The sequence below is a fragment of the Notolepis coatsorum genome, assembly GCF_963971535.1.
Source record: "Notolepis coatsorum genome assembly, chromosome: 1".
NCBI lineage: Eukaryota > Metazoa > Chordata > Actinopteri > Aulopiformes > Paralepididae > Notolepis > Notolepis coatsorum.
The window spans coordinates 229,844,319-229,867,231 of NC_140165.1; the positions used below are offsets into that span (position 1 = coordinate 229,844,319).

Genomic DNA, 22,913 nt, shown 5'->3' on the forward strand with positions numbered 1-22,913 from the left:
GTAGAGTACTGTGCTGTCGTCGGGCGTGGTTCTCCTCCTCTTCCTCTTCGTCTTCAGTTAGGTCATCCAGTGCTTGTAGTCTCTGGTTTAGCCTCTCCACAGGATATGCTGCTCCTTCCCGGTTGCTAGGTCTCGCTTGGACCGGTGGGGGGAGGTGGTCTGTGGGGGGTATAGACCTCGTCTGTTGGTCAAGTTCAGGGTTGTTTACTCGGCTAGGGGATGCCGCCCTGGAGGTGTGTCTAGACGAGTTCCTGGAGCCTCTGGCGGAGGGAGAGGGTGTTGTCCGTCTGATCAGCTGTTCTATTAGTTGCGCTTGCTGTCTGTCGCGCTCTGCGTCCCGTAGAGCACCAGCAGCTGCTCGCTGGCTGTCTGCTCGGTCTCGGGCCACATTCTCTTCTCTCTGAATGCGTCTTAGTTCTAGACGTATATGCTCTTCTTCGCTCCGCTGCTGGATCTGCAGTCGGTCGCGTTCAGCAGCGGCGTTCAGGCTGATGAGGAAGGCCTGCTGTAGGGTCCTCTCTGCCTCGCTGGGAGAAGGCGGTTGTATAGGGGAGCCTTCCCTCGGGGTACTCCTTGCGGAGCCTTGGAGCTCTATCTCCACGGTGCTCTCCCCGTCTTCTTCCGTGCCGAGTTCTCTCTCGGTAGCGTTGTATTCCTCCCGGGACTCATCGGGGACTACTTCTTCAGTACTGGCGGGGTGTGAAGTCATGTCTGGTTCCCACTGGTCCCCACCGTGAACTTGGTCAGTTACATTAGAGCCCGTAGGGGCCTCTATGGTCGGGGTAGTCTGGGCGTTGGGGTTAGACATACTTTTACTTTCTAGTTTTACCGCGTTTACTGTTAGTAGAAGACTAGGTTGTTGACTGACAGCGTAAGCCTCTAAGTACTGAGGGAGCCGTCGTTCGCGCTGCGGGCGTTGGTTAGGAGGATCGTTTCGTGGAGTGTTCATCATAGGCCATTTCAATATTAATAACACTATATTAATATTACACTAATTACCTGTATTACTAGATATGATACTTACTACCACTACCTTTGTACTTAATATTCGGCCACCCAGTACACGGCATAAATATATTATGATGAACACTGTCACGTAGATGAAACGGATCCAACACAAATGTACGAATTAGAAATAGGTCTTTATTTCTACACAGCGATGGTGTGTAGAGCAAGCACTTAATCAAATCAATCACATTTATGAATGGAAATTAGTATGCACTTTTATGGCAAGAGTACTCGTCGGTATATCAATAGAGAATGTCCAATCTCTGAAGGCGCAGGTGGTACATATACGACCTGGAATAGTTTAAGGAATAACAGCAATGATACTTGAATGATTATATACTGGATACACTAGGGGGGGTTAATCCGGTCGCTTGTAAGCCGACAGGAGTAGGAGGGGGGGGGGGGGTAGAATCCGGCTGCCTCATCCGGCCAAGGGTATCCCAGGTGAACCCACTGTAGTGCCGTTCAATGCGCCGGCGATCCTTGGACCACAGATGAAAGCAGGTGGACTCTTTGTGGGCCGGCGTCATCCGGTCCACGGAGGAGAGACGTGAAGCGACCTCGTCTTGCAGAGCGTCTCCTCACCTTGCGTCCTCTCCAGGGGGGGGGGGGGTTCCAACACACGGCAGTGTCGGGGGTCTTTATCCATGGAATAATCAAAGTATACAAAGCATAATCCGTGCCTGGGAAGGCGGGCTGTCGTCGGTAGAATAATCCGGTATACAGGTCCACTCGCTCGTCGGCTCTGGGGCTCCTCGGGTGCAGCTTCACGTGGGGTCAACCACCATGGATAAGCAGCCAGTTCTCTGCCCGAAACTATGGGGTACTGACTACGGTAGTATTCTCACCGTACGAAGCACTATATATTAACAGACTATTATTAGCTTAATAGACTACGTCCAACTCGACGATATAGTGCCAAATATGACTATTCAAATATTAATATACACGATGTCTCAATACCGATGGTAGGCGAACTTGGCCTTACTCCCACACGTGGCGTCGCGGGGAGGCTTTACGTCTGTGACTCTATTGGAGGGTAAGAAACTGGACTGAAAAGAAAGTCCTACTTTAGTAGCGCAGTATATATACGCACTATGAACAAATAGTCCCATTAGTGGTGCGGTAGCCAGATTCCTACGCGGAACTAGGACTTGTTCGTACATGTGGAGCGGTACGTTTGAACTGGGTCTGAGGGGTATGGCAGCCTGGCACCAAGGTCTCGACCAATAGTAGAATGGAGACTATTATGGGATGTTCAGTAGGCTAGAATGGATATTCAATGCATATTGTACAAGGAATATACAAGGGATATCAGGGAATATTAGAGAATATACAAATACAATTAAATATATATATATAAATAAATATATATATTCGGTTTAATCTGGCCCTTCACAACAGTATCGGTAAAAAAGCCAATATCGAGCATCCCTATTTGAAATTCAATTAAAATCCTCTCCAAACTTTTCCGTCAGTCGAAACGGACAAAACAACGAGCGGATCCTCCTCATTGAAAATGAATTAAAAGCCGAGGTAGAGAGAGAGAGAGACAGGGACACAACGGGTCAATGTAGCCGCAGCCTTATCGTCCTGCCAGCAGTGAAACGAGAGCACTGGCACCTCTCCACATCGAGCACCGCCTGCTACAGAATGAACCATTGATCATTTTTAAATTGCAACTACATCTATATCTATCTAATTCTCGTATGGATTATTCATCAGTTGGTATAACAGTGGAGGATAATTACGGTGCAGAGCCCGCGGCGGTCTATCTCGTTGATGGGTTCAATGATTACATGCTACAAAATGGAATACCTGTCATTCCCTATGATAATGGGTATGAATAATAGGTCTAATCTGTCTAATCTATATCTATATCTGTCTGTTTGTATCTGTGTGTTGTTACTTGTAGTCTTGTCCAGTTGATGATCAGTTCAACCTGCTGCTAGGTTCTCCCTGCTATTAAATGGAATTGGGGAGGACATTACCTGTGATATGTATTACAGTGTATGAATAACTTATTGTGCAATAGGATGATGGGCTATGATAATGTTGCTGCACCTGGGGTCCATCTTCTTGATGAGTTCAGAGACCACCTGAAAGTGTTCCCCGCTACCAAATTGATTATCCACAATTTTCCTTTGATGATGGATGGTAATAGTATTAGGTTCTAATCTGCGATCCGTCTCGTTGATGAGTCCCAAGCAGTGTTAGCATTCACTGTAATAATATTACTTTTCCCCAGTAACGAGAAGTGTAACCAGTGTTGTAGTCGAGTCACTAAACCTCGAGTCAAGTCTCGAGTCCTGAGTGTTTGAGTCCGAGTCCAAGTCTGAGTCACCAAAGAAGGGCCTGAGTCGAGTCCCAGTCGAGTCACCATTAACCTAGTCCGAGTCCAAGTCCAACTCATCAAGGTTAAGTCCACTCCACTCCACTCTGGCAGTCAAAGAGACATACAAATAAAAAAAGGTCTACATAAATGACACAGCGGTCACCACCAAAATTAAATAATGTTACGGTATTAATATAGCAATCAATATCTTATGCCAAATGATTAGGGCCTATAATATTTTTTTTATATAAATAACTGTATTTATCAATTAACAAGTCCTCGTCTGCACCTTCCAAGTCAGAATGCAGTCAATGCAGTCAATGCAGTCATTCTTATAAATATCTTGGTTTCACCTTTAATGAGTACATGTGCTTCATAGAAGGAAGGAAAATAATGTCTGAGTCAGCAGGAAGGGCGCTAGGGGGCGTGTTGAGTAAAATGAAAGTGTGCACTGACCTTGGGTTTTCAACATTTACACAATTATTTGATTCAATGGTGGGTTCTGTTTTGTTTTATGCAGCTGGAGTATGGGGTTTTGATGATGCACCTGAATGTAATGCGATCCAGAACCGGGCCATAAGGTACTTTTTAGGAGTCCATAAATACACACCAAAAGGGGCTATAGAAGGGGACATGGGGTGGGATTCTTGCTTGGTCAAGCAAAAAGGTGAAATGGTGAGGTTATGGAACCGCCTGGTCCAGCTGCCAAATGGCAGGGTGACAAAAAAGATTTTTAACTGGGACAGAGCACACGGTCATCCCTGGTCAAGAGAGATGTCTATGATTTTTTCTTCTACTGACTTGAGTATGATTTTTATGAACAATTTGCAGTGTAAGGTTCACATAATTAAAACAAAATTATCAACAATCCATCAGGATAAGTGGAAGGTGGAGATTTTGAAAAAACCTAAACTTAGAAAATATATTGCAATTAAAAATGAGTATTTTACTGAACCTTATGTAATGTTAAACTTAAAGAGAAGACGGAGGTCTCTGTGTGCCCAGTTGAGGTCTGGCACCCTGCCATTGGCGGTGGAAGTGGGTAGATCCCAGGGTAAACCTGAGGAGAAGCGGTTGTGTGTTCTGTGTGATCTGGGAGTGGTGGAGGATGAATATCATTTTGTTTTTTATTGCCCTTTGTACACCACTTTGAGGAGGGCTTTATTTGAAAAAATTCAAATTGTAAACCCAGATTTGTTTTGGCAGTCTGAGAGTTGTATGTTGAGTTTTTTTTTTGTGGAGGACATCTTCGGTTTTGCAGGATTTTTGGAGAAGGCATGGCACCTGAGACAAAACACACTGTATCCTATATAATTGTATTTGAATTCGCCTTGTTTTTCTGTTTATTTACATTGAGTACAGCTTGTGTTATATTACGTTTTATTGTATTTTCTTGTATTTTTTTTATGGCCATCTTGGTCTATTGTCATTTGTTAAGTAATTGGTAAAGTATATTATTATATACTGATTGTTATGTGTCTTGTAAGCCCATATGGGCTGGGCATACATCTGTATGTAAGACACGAAAATAAAAAATATCATCATCATCATCATCAATGCTCGAGTCCAAGTTCGAGTCCTCAGTGCTCAAGTCCAAGTCAAGTCACGAGTCCTGAAAATCAGTCTCTCTCTCTCTCTCTCTCTCTCTCTCTCTCTCTCTCTCTCTCCTGCACCCGTTTTGATCTCTCCCTGGCTGACTACCCTGTACCCGTTTTGACCCCTGTCTGGCTGACTACCTGTACCCGTGTCTCAACTCCTGCCTGTCTGACTCTACTGTCCCACACACTCCCCTGGACTATACGACTGCTCCCCCCGCATATCGACCCCTGCCTGAATACCTGACCATTCTATTATTATTAAATATACCCAAACTGGGTTTGAACAAGACCTGTCTATCATTGCTCTGTATCTGCATATTGGGTTCAATACCCTGAGACGTAACAGATATAGTATCTACAGCTATGTAAAAGGTTTATGTGCAAGTATGTACAGACAGATGTGGATAGATATATACAGTCTACGGTAAGAATACATATATATATATATATATATATATATACGGTATATACAGCATTTTTGTATATGCTATCATACAGAGTTATATGGGTTATGTGTAGGTGTATAAGTAGGTATATAGGAGGCTTATATGCAGCATTATTCAGACAGATATGGATATATATATATATATATGCTGTAAATACGAGAATCCAACGTCAAAAGGCTACACTTCATGGAGGCCGGTAGAAACCTCGACCCTACTGGTAGAATTGGAGTGAATCATCCGCGCTGTTTCATTCTTTTGTAGTGCGACTGCAAGAGGAGCCCTGACTCTCTCTCTCATTCTTTCCACTGAAAATACTACCTCAAATCTCTTGAAACACCTGCTATCCTACAACAGACAGCACAACAACAAGTTGTTTAAAAGGATTGTCCTTCATCAAATTAAGTCAGCCGTGCTTTTGATCAAGCCTGAAGTAGCTCTGCTGGTTAATGAGCTTCACACCAGGGGTGCTGCGCTACGCGGGGGCACAGGGCACGGGGGCACAGGGGCACCACGTCCGCTGAAAACAATGATCCAGATCAGCGCAGCTCTGTCACTGTGGCAGACAGCTTTCTGGTTTGAAAGCCCCTTGAGGTGCTGCTACCCTGATCATTAATACAGAGGTGCTGCTACCCTGATCATTAACACAGAGGTGCTGCTACACTGATCATTAACACAGATGTGCTGCTACCCTGATCATTAATACAGAGGTGCTGCTACCCTGATCATTAACACAGAGGTGCTGCTGCCCTGATCATTAACACAGAGGTGCTGCTGCCCTGATCATTAACACAGAGGTGCTGCTACCCTGATCATTAACACAGAGGTGCTGCTACACTGATCATTAACACAGAGGTGCTGCTGCCCTGATCATTAACACAGAGGTGCTGCTACACTGATCATTAACACAGAGGTGCTGCTGCCCTGATCATTAATACAGAGGTGCTGCTGCCCTGATCATTAACACAGAGGTGCTGCTGCCCTGATCATTAACACAGAGGTGCTGCTACACTGATCATTAACACAGATGTGCTGCTGCCCTGATCATTAACACAGAGGTGTTGCTGCCCTGATCATTAACACAGAGGTGCTGCTACACTGATCATTAACACAGAGGTGCTGCTGCCCTGATCATTAACACAGAGGTGTTGCTGCCCTGATCATTAACACAGAGGTGTTGCTGCCCTGATCATTAACACAGAGGTGTTGCTGCCCTGATCATTAACACAGAGGTGCTGCTGCCCTGATCATTAACACAGATGTGCTGCTACCCTGATCATTAACACAGAGGTGCTGCTGCCCTGATCATTAACACAGAGGTGCTGCTACCCTGATCATTAACACAGAGGTGCTGCTGCCCTGATCATTAACACAGAGGTGCTGCTGCCCTGATCATTAACACAGAGGTGCTGCTACCCTGATCATTAACACAGAAGTGCTGCTGCCCTGATCATTAACACAGAGGTGCTGCTGCCCTGATCATTAACACAGAGGTGTTGCTGCCCTGATCATTAACACAGAGGTGTTGCTGCCCTGATCATTAACACAGAAGTGCTGCTGCCCTGATCATTAACACAGAGGTGCTGCTGCCCTGATCATTAACACAGAGGTGTTGCTGCCCTGATCATTAACACAGAGGTGTTGCTGCCCTGATCATTAACACAGAGGTGCTGCTGCCCTGATCATTAACACAGAGGTGCTGCTACCCTGATCATTAACACAGAGGTGCTGCTACCCTGATCATTAACACAGAGGTGCTGCTACCCTGATCATTAAAGGTCCCATGTTTTGCTATTCCTTTCACTATTTGGGCAACACATTTTTTTTTTATTTGTATTAATTGTTTTGCATTTCTAATCAAGTACTCTAAAGCAGCATTTTTCTACTTCAAGATTTCAAGCTGTTTTGGGCTGGGCTCCGCCCATACTCGCAAAGCGCTTTGAGTGACAGTCACCCACAGTCTGCACTGGCAGACAGAGAGAGAGATAGAGAGGGAGACTAATTAATTTTGCCGTGGGGGGCATAATCCCATGGGACAATGCATTGGTAACTTGTTTCAAATGACAATATATACCCCTGTGAATATTATTGCACGGATCGGAATACGCGTGGGAGTGTGCATGTGCGCTATGATATTTTGCAACAGACCCCCACACACACACAGTCGGGAGTGTGTGTAAATGCTCCGTATCCCTCTCTCTCCCTCTCTCTCGTTCTCTGCTCGTTCACTCGCGTCACGTCAACCCGTTTGAGGAAGTGCCAGTATTTCCACTCGCTCTGTTGTTGAGCGAATTGTTGATTGTGGGCGGTGACTACAACCAGGGGCTGAGATATGCAGATCAGTGCCTTATTCATGTCAGCAAAACAGTCAAATCAGTCAAGTCACTTGGCACATCAAGAAGGGACAAGTCAAGTTTGAAATATCAGTTGAAATATCTATAGCTTTTCAAATATCCTTTTACCATGATTGTTTCATGTCCACTTTTGCATTGAATTAGTGTGAAATGATTGAATGAATTACAAGAAATTTAACAATTTTGAAAACCTTGTATCATACAGTAAGTCAAAGACTCAGGTCAATGTAACATAGTGTATACAGTATACGTATATTAGAATAGACTTTTAATTGTCATTGCACACAAGTATACAACGAAATTTCAGGGTGAGTGTGTGTGTGTGTGTGCGTGTGCATGTGTGTGTGTGTGTGTGTGTGTATGTGTGTGTGTGTGTGTGGACAGTATCTGTAGTTGGATAGGGGCGGCTGCCTGCTGCTAAATGGATGAGCGTTTCACAGATAAGCAGTATTAATATTGGTGGCCCTGACCTGCGGTCGGTCTTGTTGATGAGATCAGAGACGTGGCTGAGGTATTCCTTAGCATATAAGACCACCGGCTCAGTGTCATTCAGCTCCAGAGGTGACAGTGATGACGACATGTAGTCCAGCCAGTCCACCGCCGGGGCCAGCAGCTGTACAACAATACACACACACAATAATAACATCATTATCAACAATTATAATAATAACAACACATATATTATTATCAATAATAATATAATGGCAATGATGATGATAGTAATAACATAAATAATAGCAATAATAATAATAATACTACTACTACTACTACTACTACTACTACTACTACTACTACTACTACTAATACTACTACTACTACTACTACTACTACTACTACTACTACTACTACTACTACTACTACTACTACTACTAATAATAATAATAATAATAAAAAGGCTTATTATTATTAGAGAAAAGGGAGAGGAAACGCCAATTAAAAAAACCATTCAATCATATAATTCTGGAATTTCTCTTGTGACCCATTAGTTCTACAGCCACAATGTTTGTTGTGATACATGCTCGTCATACAGTCAGAAAGAATGATCCCCAGAGTTGTGGCTCCTCGTGGAGAACACGCTACAGAAGACCTGGGCTGTTCACCTAACTATATGACCCCCAGATATAGAGTCTGAAAGTAACAGCAGAACGCGTGGGAGGCTCACGCTGCCCCCGATACTTCCTGTCTCTGCGTCTGCTGTACAGGCGTCACCCAACCGACCTGTAGGAGTCGCTGTCCACAACGTCCAATCCCCACCCATCGACTTTCCACCTGCTACCTCTGCCAATTGAGATAGTATGACGACTGGTCCAAGCCGCAGGCAATGCTGACTCGGGGAGTTGAGAGACTCGAGACCGGAGTCTCTTGCATTGGTGACGAGCGCAATCTCCGCTACGCCACCCAGCCGCCCCTCTACTGAGTACATTCTTCTAGTTTCTTTCTATCTTTGTTGTTGTTGTGGTTGTTGTTGTAGTAGTAGTAGTAGTAGCAGCAATAGTAGTAGCAATAGCAGTAGCAATAGCAATAGCAGTAGCAGTAGCAGTAGTAGTAGCAATAGTAGTAGTAGTAACAATGGGTCTCATTCTCGAACGAAGTTACGACAAAATATTTCGTCTTAGCCAGATTTCGGCCTATTTAAGACATATTAGGGCTGGGAGTGGGAGTCTTCAAATTTTCCTGAGATCTTATTTGAGAGCAGGGCCCTATTCCCCGTACCTGGTTCAACTAAGTCGATCAAGAGTCCCATTATCCAGATTCAGTTAACCCGATGTTTGAAGCCGGGATTTTCCTGTTCCTGGAACGCTGATTCAGTCTCGTTAACTCGAGCCAGACTTGAGACTCTGGATAAGTGCGCGCGGCCGCTTCAGTTGAAAAGACAGCAGGTGTAGATCGCAGAAATCCTGATCTTCTAACGGCATTGATTGATTGATTGTTTTACAGATTGCAGGCGGCTCAATAGCCTTGCCGACAAGTTAAATGCATAATCTATAGGCTAATTTTAAATCCCTCATTACCCCAATCAATCAGATTATATTTCTTTAAACGTTCCTGCTGGCAGTAGGTTTATGCATTGAATAATCAAATGAGATCTTGCTAGCGAAAATAATTAGTTAAACTGTTTCAGAATAAGGATACGGCTCTCTTATCCATTGATTGATGTATGGTGGATTTTTTATTTATCTGTACTGCGGTGTGACGGTTTGTCCTTTTGACTTTCACGCAGACGACCGGGGTTCGAATCCTAGTCTTTTCCTTCTTTTTGCAATGTAGGAATAATTCAATTTGGTGCACGTTGAGAGCTATATAAAGAATGACATCCCCAATGCATGTAGATTTATAATATTTTAACTTAAAACTAGGCTACTTCTGCGTATAATCATTAATATTATATTCCAAAAAATTATATTGGAAAGACGGGGTTTCGAACACCGGTCGCCCGGTTGCCAGGATTGAGCACTACCGCTGCGCCACTGTGCCAGATGGGATAAATTCATTGTTTATACATTAATGAACGAGAGACCCGTGTTTAGAATATTCTTTATTTTGAATGAAGTTTTATCTCTTTATTCTCATTCATTAATGTGACGTCAACGGCTCATTCAATTTCTCAAATCCGTCAAACAGCGCATCTCATCAGACATTTTAATCCCAGTTACAATATCACACAAAATCCACAATCCACGCATAGACACTTCAATTTTATGCTTGAATGAAACAAAATCCAGGCGCTCCTCTCCTTCCTCGCTCCTCATCCACAGCGGAGAATATGAAAGGAATCAGAGCCAAACGAGCGATAGGTTTCAATCATTAAGCATATCCCCGCGGGATTCACATTTGCAATGCTGCGCGTTGTTAAAATAACCACATAATGTGTACATCGCACCTAGCGAGCGCCACGGTATATATAACGTGCATTATTTAGGACAAAGTGAATTTAGTATCAGCATTTTGGGTATATTTTACATTTCAAAAGCCCCCTCTGGAAGAATGGAGCACAAAAACGTAATTCAGAATGGTATAATGCAATCCTAGACTGTGAGAATCATTTCAGGAAACGAGCTGTCACTTCTTTGCGGGGGCGTGGCTATGGTTCATCCGGCTAACTTGAACTTAACCCTGCTCTCGACCAGGCTCAAACTTTTTGATCTGTTGTCATGGTGATTTAGACAATCCAGCTTCGGGGAATGGGAAAGTCCGGCTTAAGTCAGACTTGACCGAAAGTTATCCGGCTAACTCAGTTATCCAGGTACGGGGAACGGGGCCCAGATCTGAGCACTGCTGAGGAGCACACTTAAATATGCTCTCAGCCCACGATCAAATCTCATGATTGATTGACTAATTTAAAATGTTATTATAACTTGACAGACTGTGTTCTCATAGTGATTCCTTCATGTCAACGCTACAGGCCTCCTTGGAATTAATTACTTAATCATAATTAAAATAAATATGACAATATTTGTACGATAAGAAATTACGAATTTGATGTCGGAAAAATAAATAATATGGATTCATCTGATCACAGGGTAGCTGGATTAACCATATCTGAACCAGCTATTTTGGACAAATAATTACTCAGATATTCAAACACAATTATGCAATTATTGTGAAATGATTGAAAATAATAATAATTTAATGCCTTCTGTGGAATTTGTATTTCTTATTTGTTACACATCTGTTTTAATGATTAATTATATACATTTGAAAGAATGCAGGTCAACATGCAATGTATCCCATTGATTGGTATACAATGGGACAGACCTTTGTTTGATTGATTGATTGAAAACTTTATTAACAGATTGCAGAATGGGTACAGTACAGTACAGCTCAATTACATAAGGGGATGCAGACCAGAGAAAGAATTTCGTCTTGTTTACATCAGGGCCCCCCATTTTCAATTCATCATAACATATGACACACATGACACAGATAGACAGTACTGCTACATCTATACATTTATGACATACCAGATTTGCAAATACAGTACTGTTTGTGATACAAAAAGAGTCCAGAAAAGAGAGTACATTTGACGTAGAAACTGTTGGAGGAGGTTGGGTAGGGATGGGTGGGGGATAGACTTACACTGTACAAGCAAAACTGTACATTGGAATATTGACAAAACCATACTTGGTCATTTACTGTACATTGGAGGGGGTTGATATAGCTATAAACCTGCATTCCTTCGAATATATCATTAATCAATTAAACTTATATTGAAATACACTATATAGCCTATACACCAACACTGAAATGACAGTGGATAAATAAATAAGAACTAAAGCTAATCGGTGGAAATAGACTGCATTAATATTCCATAACAAGTATTGTGTGCGCCTACGAATGAACAGTAGCCTATAGGCTTATGGAATAATAAGCCATACTGCGTTCATTCATTACGCTATATAGGCTATATATATTATATGTCATTCATTTATATACAGTACTGCGCGCGCGTGTGTGTGTGTCTGTGTGTGCGCGCGCGCTGTGGCAGGTGTGTACCGCGAGCTGTATATGATGCCAATACATTAATCTAATCTAGTTTTGATGGGCGCAAGCGTGATTACGAAACCTAGCCGCATTTCTCGGAGACGCTCTCTGATTGGCATTGACTGACGCTAGGTTTCGTAATCACGCGGCTCGCAAAGCACTTCCGCCATTCCATTTCACACAGCTGCGTCACCAGTTGCCTTATAAGGAACTATGGAGGCGGTGTTTTGTATGCAAATGAGCTGAACGGGAACGCGCTTTGGAGTTTACGACAGAATGCCATTCTCCAAGCAGATATCAGATCATATCATTTCTGCGACCGTTTCAGCCACTTAAGACATATCTCCAGCACGTTCAGGACTCAGAGTGTACTTGTCATAGATTATGTCTCAGTGGTTCCAAGATAAGTCTTCCAGAATATATCTTTGGAAAATTTTCGGGAATGAGACCCAATAGTAGTAGTAGTAGTACACACACACACGCACACAGTCACACACACCTCTAGTTCTAAAGGTCCAGGGCTCCAGACAGTTCAGCATGTCTGTCTGTCTGTCTGCTTATCTATCAGTCTATCTTTCTGTCTGGAAGCTATCCGTCTTTATGTCTGTTTGTTTGTTTGTTTTCAAGGTTTGTAGGGTTGAGAAGCCAATTACAGCTGCCCTGCCCTGTATTCAGCAGGGGTATTAGGGTTAAATCCCTTAACCCGTCAGCCCCCCTGCCCCCCCCCCTGCCCCAGCGGTGAAAGCCTCAGCGTGGGAGTCGAACGCACCGCCCGGGGGAGGCACGCCGGGATGAAAAGCAAGTCAACTTTGAAAATAACTGAAAAGAAACCTTTTTATTTTCCGAAAAAATCATGTATTTCTGAAATGGAGTTTTGAATTGAGTGGGTTTCATCGCGGGCCCTGGGGTCACAATGAACTCTCGGAATGGAAAAGAAAAAAGAAAGCCATGTGAACTTTCAATAGATTAATGAAGAAGAGTTTTCAATTTATATCATAATGCACGTCTTGATTCGGCGGAGGTTCTCTGGTTCAGAACGCAACAATAAGCACTTCTGAAGGCAGATGAAGGGGGGGGGGGCTGCAGGAAATTATGAAATTATGAAATGATTAAATGCGTCCCCTGTGGTTCCAATAAGAGTTTGAGGGTAATATGATAAAAACAACTACACAAGAAGTGAAGCACAAGGGCAGATTATCTTAATAGGAGTCAGTGAAGGGGGCAGAGTAGCTCACTGTGAATGAATGAGTGAGTGAGTGAGTGAGTGAGTGAGTGAGTGAGTGAGTGAGTGAGTGAGTGAGTGAGTGAGTGAGTGAGTGAGTGAGTGAGTGAGTGAGTGAGTGAGTGAGTGAGTGAGTGAGTGAGTGAGGAAATTGTGTATTGCGCAAGAGCTTCTGGGAGCAGCATACAGAGTTTTCTCACATGAGGCAGAATATTCAAGGGGGGGGGGGGGGGGGGGTAGCCCCCCTTTCCTGTAATGTTGCAGTGGATTATCACCGATGGGAATTCATCAGCTCAGTGTTTTAACACACGACTCTGCCGTTACTGGTGATAATAATTTAGATAGAGTTAGTGCCATTTATTTCCGTGCAAAGATCTGGGTGTTTCCTCTTCCCAGTGTGTCCCTGCACACCAAACATGCAATCTTTCTGACGTCATGAAGTTGAAAAGCCTCCTCTGTGCAACTTTTAAGGAGCTCGTCCAGACCATGGCTCTTCTCACTAGACACCAGTCTGTAACTTTAGCTCCATGACACTTCTCTCCAGACACAAGTGTGTGACTTTACTCCCATGACTCTTCTCTCCAGACACCATTGTTGTTTTAAAAACAAAACTTCAAAACTTTTGAAATGTTAAGTTTTAAACGTGTGTCTGATTTAGGACAATTAAGATACATTTGTACTACTTGGAACAAATCGCACATGAATACAGTACACTGATCTGTTTATTCAACCACACCACAGCTGTGAGCATTATTCTGCTGTGTCACTGGAGCCCCGGCTGTGAGTGTGAGTGGGTGTTGAGTTAGTGTCCAGTGTTATTTGGGGTTTGTGTGCTCAGTCTCACATCTGGCTCAGTAAGACTCAGCTAAGTCAGTGTAGAGGGTGGGACTGGAGTCAAGATGTGGGCAGAGTGAGGCAGCCAAAACAGGCAAAGTCAAGAGTAATTAAAACAAGCGCAGGCGGCATCCAACATGTGCAACGTCTGAAACTATTATATTACACAATGTCACAAACAATATGTCCTGGAAAGACTGAACATTTGGCCTGATGGTGGCACTGGAGGAAAGGTCATGGTCTTATCAAAATTAATACATGTCCTCCTCTTGGGGTTATGAACGTACAAGCAGATTTCACAGCAATCTGGCCATTACTCATTGAGATACTGTGTGTGTCCCGGACAGACAGACAGACAGACAGACAGACAGACAGACAGACAGACAGACAGACGGACGGACGGACGGACGGACGGACGGACGGACAGACGGACAGACAGACGGACAGACAGACTTGTTCTTCTCCTTGATCTCTCACTCTTAATCTCTCACTCTTAATCTCTCACTCTTAATCTCTCACTCTCTCTCACTCTTAATCTCTCACTCTTACTCTCTCACTCTCTCTCACTCTTAATCTCTCACTCTTAATCTCTCACTCTTAATCTCTCACTCTTAATCTCTCACTCTCTCTCACTCTTAATCTCTCACTCTTACTCTCTCACTCTCTCTCACTCTTAATCTATCACTCTCTCTCACTCTTAATCTCTCACTCTTAATCTCTCACTCTCTCTCACTCTTAATCTCTCACTCTTACTCTCTCACTCTTAATCTATCACTCTCTCTCACTCTTAATCTCTCACTCTTAATCTCTCACTCTTAATCTATCACTCTTAATCTATCACTCTTAATCTATCACTCTCTCTCACTCTTAATCTATCACTCTCTCTCACTCTTAATCTCTCACTCTCTCTCACTCTTACTTTCTCACTCTCTCTCACTCTTAATCTATCACTCTCTCTCACTCTTAATCTCTCACTCTTAATCTCTCACTCTTAATCTCTCACTCTTAATCTCTCACTCTTAATCTCTCACTCTCTCTCACTCTTAATCTCTCACTCTTACTCTTCAGTTAGCGTTGCCTGCGGCTTGGGCCAGTCGTCATACTATCTCAATTGGCAGAGGTAGCGGGTGGAAAGTCGATGGGTGGGGATTGGACGTTGTGGACAGCGACTCCTACAGGTCGGTTGGGTGACGGACGGACGGACGGACAGACAGACAGACAGACAGACAGACAGACGGACGGACGGACGGACAGACGGACAGACGGACAGACGGACAGACAGACGGACAGACGGACAGACGGACAGACAGACTTGTTCTTCTCCTTGGCAGGGCAGAGTGTTGCCTCACCACCAAAAATAACAAATAGGAATAGAATTGTTTTTTTTTATCCACTTTTTCTCCTCATTTTCAATTTTTCTCCCATCCCAATTTCGTATTTCCAATTCTTCCCTCCCCTGTCTTGAACGTTGCTAGACTATGCCTCCCACTGGTCGGCTGTAGTGAGGATAGAAGCCTTGCATCACGTGTCCCCTCCGGTACACGAGGAGGCAGCCTGTCGCATCTTTTCACCGCAACAGCTCGAACTCTCAGTGGCGAGGAGTAACGCGTGGGAGGCTCACGCTGCCCCCGATACTTCCTGTTTCCGCCGTACCGGCGTCACCCAACCGACCTGTAGGAGTCGCTGTCCACAACGTCCAATCCCCACCCACCGGCTTTCCCACCCTCTTGCCAATTGTGTTAGTATGACGGCCGGCCAAGCCGGTAGCAACGCCGAGAGCTGGGCTCGATACCAGCATATCCTGCGTTAGTGGCGAGCGCCTTGCCCACTGCGCCACTCAGCCGCAGGGAATAGAATAGTTGATCTCTAAATATATATTTTTTAGGTAAATAATTACTATTTTAATTGTATTTGCAGTATTTTTCAACTGTAACTAATCTGTAAGGTTTGTTTACGTTGGCAATCTTTGCAAACAGTAGAGTAAAAAATGTACCTACAGTTTTATGACGTGTTGACAAAAGTTCCAAAAACCTCATTTTCCATCTACAGATCGAACTCCACATGTTACAGCTTCAATGTCTGTCAGTGTTATTACATCGTTGTTTATCTTTGACATCATGGATCATGATATACATTCTTTTCATCTGTAGTATTGATTAAAAACGAGGAAAACATTCCAATAAAACCTCAACTCAACCAGTAAATGTTCGTTAAAAAAGAAAGAAAGAAAAGAGAAAGCAAAAATTAAAGGTGCTATAGTTAACAGACAGCCACTAGATGTCGCACTAGAGCACTAGCATGTCATTTATCCAATCAGTTGCATTCCATGTGGGGAAATGGGAAGAAAGGAGGGGGATACATGCTTGCGACATGTAAACAACAAACGTATGTATCAATAATTTCTTTGAGGGGAAACGCAATAATTTTATTCCGCACCTTTCTAAAAGCTCTGTGGATGTATTTAGTTTTCCCAAATTATTACTCAACATAAAATGTTTATTTATAGCAGCTTTAAGTCTTACTTCTAACAAAATTAGTTCTGCAATGTTTGAGTGATCGTTAAAAATTAGGCTTCAGTTTAATATGTATAATGATATGTATATATATTTTTTCTTTCTTTCTTTTCACATATGGCCCATCCATACAGAGGCACAAAGAACACACGTTGCTCGCTTTAACGTCAACTTTTCATCATGCGGTTTTAAGAGCCAGCACTTCATTAGCAGTCTCTCCCTCCCTCCCTCCCTCCCTCCCTCCCTCCCTTCCTCCCTGCCTCCCTCCCTCCCTCCCAGGGTGCGTGGAGCACTTCCGCTGCATCCTCAATCAGGAGCGCTTGAACTTCTTGAGCCTGGAACCCAGCTGAGAAATTTGTTGAGGATAAATCCATGCTCCAGCGGCGCACAATTACCGCTGCAACAAGAGTTCTGCCGGCGAGAGGCTGGCGAGGGGCTGACCCGCGCGGGGATGAAAGCCTGAAGGCGTCTCCCTCGTCGGCTCAGGGTATTGAGGAGGGAGGGTGGGAGTAGGAGAACAAAACTAATCCAGGACTTGTTAAAACTTTCAACAAAACTGTCCTTTGATGCTACTCGGCAGAAAACGTTAGGATTCTGAACCCGTAGGACTGGCATAGCAGGGGTTAGCAGGTATAATTAATTACACTTAACCTTTTTTCTTTCTTTCCATTACCACTGATTTAGTTCCTTTCCTTACTGAACTTCTTTGATGTTATAGTGAATTGCGTTATATATAAAGGTTTGGTTGATTGAATGGACAGCAAGGGAAGTTCCTACTGTAGGTTAAGGACTAGTGGCTGCTGCCACATAATTTAGTTTATTTACATTACGTTAATTATTTGTGACACTGCATCCTAGGAGCACTATTAGAGTGTAAGAGTCTAATAGTGACACTGCATCCTAGGAGCACTATTAGAGTGTAAGAGTCTAATAGTGACACTGCATCCTAGGAGCACTATTAGAGTGTAAGGTTCTAATAGTGACACTGCATCCTAGGAGCACTATTAGAGTGTAAGAGTCTAATAGTGACACTGCATCCTAGGAGCACTATTAGAGTGTAAGAGTCTAATAGTGACACTGCATCCTAGGAGCACTATTAGAGTGTAAGAGTCTAATAGTGACACTGCATCCTAGGAGCACTATTAGAGTGTAAGGTTCTAATAGTGACACTGTATCCTAGGAGCACCATTAGAGTGTAAGGTTCTAATAGTGACACTGTATCCTAGGAGCACCATTAGAGTGTAAGAGTCTAATAGTGACACTGCATCCTAGGAGCACTATTAGAGTGTAAGAGTCTAATAGTGACACTGCATCATAGGAGCACTATTAGAGTGTAAGAGTCTAATAGTGACACTGCATCCTAGGAGCACTATTAGAGTGTAAGGTTCTAATAGTGACACTGCATCCTAGGAGCACTATTAGAGTGTAAGAGTCTAATAGTGACACTGCATCCTAGGAGCACTATTAGAGTGTAAGGTTCTAATAGTGACACTGTATCCTAGGAGCACTATTAGAGTGTAAGAGTCTAATAGTGACACTGCGCCATAGGAGCACCATTAGAGTGTAAGAGTCTAATAGTGACACTGCGCCATAGGAGCACCATTAGAGTGTAAGAGTCTAATAGTGACACTGCGCCATAGGAGCACCATTAGAGTGTAAGAGTCTAATAGTGACACTGCATCCTAGGAGCACCATTAGAGTGTAAGAGTCTAATAGTGACACTGCATCCTAGGAGCACCATTAGAGTGTAAGAGTCTAATAGTGACACTGCATCCTAGGAGCACTATTAGAGTGTAAGGTTCTAATAGTGACACTGCGCCCTAGGAGCACTATTAGAGTATAGAGTCTAAGAGTGCTTTTAGAGTGCATCATGAGACACTGGTGGTCTGTTCAGCCAAATGTTGTGTCGTCTTGTGTACCCCAAAAAATATTAATGAAACTGTATATTACTCATCTCTGTGCAGGCACCCACTCGAAACTGACTCAAACATTCTTTGTCATCCAACTTAAAGGAAAACGCCAACATTTTGGGAAATTCGCTTATTTGCCATCTACCCTGGAGTTAGACAAGAAGATACATACCTTGTTCTTCTCTGTGCATGCAGTAGGAGTAGGAAGATGTTGGGAACTAGGCTAATGGAGGAACCTACTTCCAGTGACTGACGCTAAGCTAGGCGCGTGCATGTTTTCCTACTCCTACTGCATGCACAGAGTGTGTGAATAGGAATGGCCATTCTCTCAATTGACCCATCTCAAATGCCCACCCCTCTTTTCTTGATGCTCCAATCGCAACTGTTGCTTTTCCTCAAAACCAGCAATTGTGATGTGGAGGAGGGTTGAAGAAAAGAGGGTGGGTTTGAGATAGGTAAATTCAAATTCTATGCATAATTCGCTGCATTGCCGGGTAAGGAAGATTTTAATTTGCATTCAAGGGCAGCAGAGTTCTCCCTGAATATTAAACCGAGGCGCCCCACCTAAGCCCTTTCGCATGCCCTACGCAAGACAAGCATATGCTAACGCAACATTATGCTGCTCTATGTTTTATGATGTCTGTCCATGTCCAAAATCAGGGACCATGATGGAAATAAGTGCTTGCACTTTCTCATGTTTTTATCCCTTGGATGCTGTCTTTTACTCCACAATAAAAATCAATCAATCAATCATGCAAGCCCTCTGATTACATAGTACTGACGCGTCTCTAGGAGATCCCTTGAGCCCGGTCTGATGGTAGTGATGATAGAAGTGATGGAAACATACCATGGAGTTGGATTCTGTTCCCCTTAAAAGAAGTGAGGGATGACAGGCTGATGATCTTTATGGCCCACAGACACGCAAAGCAACCGCTCCAACTCCTTGTGGTGCTTTCTACACGTTTCACTGTCCCAAGTGCCCTGGCAATACATTAGTTCAGTTCATTATTGACTGCTTTTCTGTTAGTGTGAGTGATGTCATAATGATAAATGGATGGTAAATGGACTGCATTTATATAGTGCTTTTATCCAAAGTGCTTCACATTGACCGATTCACTCACACATTCACACACCGACGGCAGAGGCAACAATACAAGGTGCCAACAGGTAGGGGTTGCTCAAGGACACTTCGACACGCTGCCAGGAGGAACCTTACCAGACGACTGCTCTACCTCCTGAGCCACTAACACCGTCCCCCCTCCCCCCGTATCATACGCAAGACATTTCACCAGACACACTCGTTCCCTTTATCTAGTCCACCAGGTTTATTTTTTTTAAGTGAGTAACAATGTTCATCAAAGTGTTCAGACTTGAGTGCTACAGTGTTGAGTGTATGTTAGTATATTAAGAAGAGTGCATGACAGTAAGAAGGTTATTATTCTTATTTTTTTTGTTTTTTTTTGTTTTGTTTTTTCATAAGCAAGCACCCCTAGTGCAGAGGTTCTCAAACTTTTTCATACCATGACCCCATTTTATTTAGGATTTTTTTTACACCCCATCGTGTCATTTCAACGCGGAATTAAGGAATATAAAAATAAAAGCACACGTTGTTGAACTTGATCATGCATATTTATTAGAACATTTAATTACAGCACTATGTTATCAATAATTTTTTTTTAAACTAGGCATATTTAGCCGAAATACTATACCACTGGTCTCCACAACAGTGCAAGCAGCCATACCACTGGTCTCTACAGCTCTGCAAGCAGCCACACCACTGGTCTCTACAACAGTGCAAGCAGCCACGCAACTGGTCTCTACAACAGTGCAAGCAGCCACACCACTGGTCTCTACAACAGTGCAAGCAGCCATTCCACTGGTCTCTACAGCTCTGCAAGCAGCCACACCACTGGTCTCTACAGCTCTGCACGCAGCCACACCACTGGTCTCTACAGCTCTGCAAGCAGCCACACCACTGGTCTCTACAACAGTGCAAGCAGCAATTCCACTGGTCTCCACAACACTGCAAGCAGCCACACCACGGGTCTCTACAGCTCTGCAAGCAGCCACACCACTGGTCTCTACAACAATGCAAGCAGCCACACCACTGGTCTCTACAGCTCTGCAAGCAGCCACACCACTGGTCTCTACAACAATGCAAGCAGCCACACCACTGGTCTCTACAGCTCTGCAAGCAGCCACACCACTGGTCTCTACAGCTCTGCAAGCAGCCACACCACTGGTCTCTACAACAGTGCAAGCAGCAATTCCACTGGTCTCCACAACACTGCAAGCAGCCACACCACGGGTCTCTACAGTTCTGCAAGCAGCCATTCCACTGGTCTCTACAGCCCTGCAAGCAGCCACACCACTGGTCTCTACAACAGTGCAAGCAGCCACGCAACTGGTCTCTACAACAGTGCAAGCAGCCACACCACTGGTTTCTACAACAGTGCAAGCAGCCATTCCACTGGTCTCTACAGCTCTGCAAGCAGCCACACCACTGGTCTCTACAGCTCTGCACGCAGCCACACCACTGGTCTCTACAGCTCTGCAAGCAGCCACACCACTGGTCTCTACAACAGTGCAAGCAGCAATTCCACTGGTCTCCACAACACTGTAAGCAGCCACACCACGGGTCTCTACAGCTCTGCAAGCAGCCACACCACTGGTCTCTACAACAATGCAAGCAGCCACACCACTGGTCTCTACAGCTCTGCAAGCAGCCACACCACTGGTCTCTACAACAATGCAAGCAGCCACACCACTGGTCTCTACAGCTCTGCAAGCAGCCACACCACTGGTCTCTACAGCTCTGCAAGCAGCCACACCACTGGTCTCTACAACAGTGCAAGCAGCAATTCCACTGGTCTCCACAACACTGCAAGCAGCCACACCACGGGTCTCTACAGTTCTGCAAGCAGCCATTCCACTGGTCTCTACAGCCCTGCAAGCAGCCACACCACTGGTCTCTACAACAATGCAAGCAGCCACACCACTGGTCTCTACAGCTCTGCAAGCAGCCACACCACTGGTCTCTACAACAGTGCAAGCAGCCACGCAACTGGTCTCTACAACAGTGCAAGCAGCCACACCACTGGTCTCTACAACAGTGCAAGCAGCCATTCCACTGGTCTCTACAGCTCTGCAAGCAGCCACACCACTGGTCTCTACAGCTCTGCACGCAGCCACACCACTGGTCTCTACAGCTCTGCAAGCAGCCACACCACTGGTCTCTACAACAGTGCAAGCAGCAATTCCACTGGTCTCCACAACACTGCAAGCAGCCACACCACGGGTCTCTACAGCTCTGCAAGCAGCCACACCACTGGTCTCTACAACAATGCAAGCAGCCACACCACTGGTCTCTACAGCTCTGCAAGCAGCCACACCACTGGTCTCTACAACAATGCAAGCAGCCACACCACTGGTCTCTACAGCTCTGCAAGCAGCCACACCACTGGTCTCTACAGCTCTGCAAGCAGCCACACCACTGGTCTCTACAACAGTGCAAGCAGCAATTCCACTGGTCTCCACAACACTGCAAGCAGCCACACCACGGGTCTCTACAGTTCTGCAAGCAGCCATTCCACTGGTCTCTACAGCCCTGCAAGCAGCCACACCACTGGTCTCTACAACAATGCAAGCAGCCACACCACTGGTCTCTACAGCTCTGCAAGCAGCCACACCACTGGTCTCTACAACAGTGCAAGCAGCCACGCAACTGGTCTCTACAACAGTGCAAGCAGCCACACCACTGGTCTCTACAACAGTGCAAGCAGCCATTCCACTGGTCTCTACAGCTCTGCAAGCAGCCACACCACTGGTCTCTACAGCTCTGCACGCAGCCACACCACTGGTCTCTACAGCTCTGCAAGCAGCCACACCACTGGTCTCTACAACAGTGCAAGCAGCAATTCCACTGGTCTCCACAACACTGCAAGCAGCCACACCACGGGTCTCTACAGCTCTGCAAGCAGCCACACCACTGGTCAGTACAACAATGCAAGCAGCCACACCACTGGTCTCTACAGCTCTGCAAGCAGCCACACCACTGGTCTCTACAACAATGCAAGCAGCCACACCACTGGTCTCTACAGCTCTGCAAGCAGCCACACCACTGGTCTCTACAGCTCTGCAAGCAGCCACACCACTGGTCTCTACAACAGTGCAAGCAGCAATTCCACTGGTCTCCACAACACTGCAAGCAGCCA

At 44.7% G+C, this 22,913-nt stretch overlaps 1 protein-coding gene across 1 annotated transcript in view; it reads right to left on the reverse strand.

Annotated features, from left to right (window-relative positions):
• The window catches only part of ece2b (endothelin converting enzyme 2b), a gene marked incomplete at its 3' end in the record, with an annotated part of 247,781 nt that overhangs the window by 25,607 nt on the left and 199,261 nt on the right, over positions 1-22,913 (reverse strand). Inside the window, exon 10 of the mRNA XM_084309069.1 lies at positions 8,209-8,351. Within this exon, the coding sequence (XP_084165195.1) occupies positions 8,209-8,351 (143 nt within the window). The remainder of the gene's footprint in view (positions 1-8,208; positions 8,352-22,913) is intronic.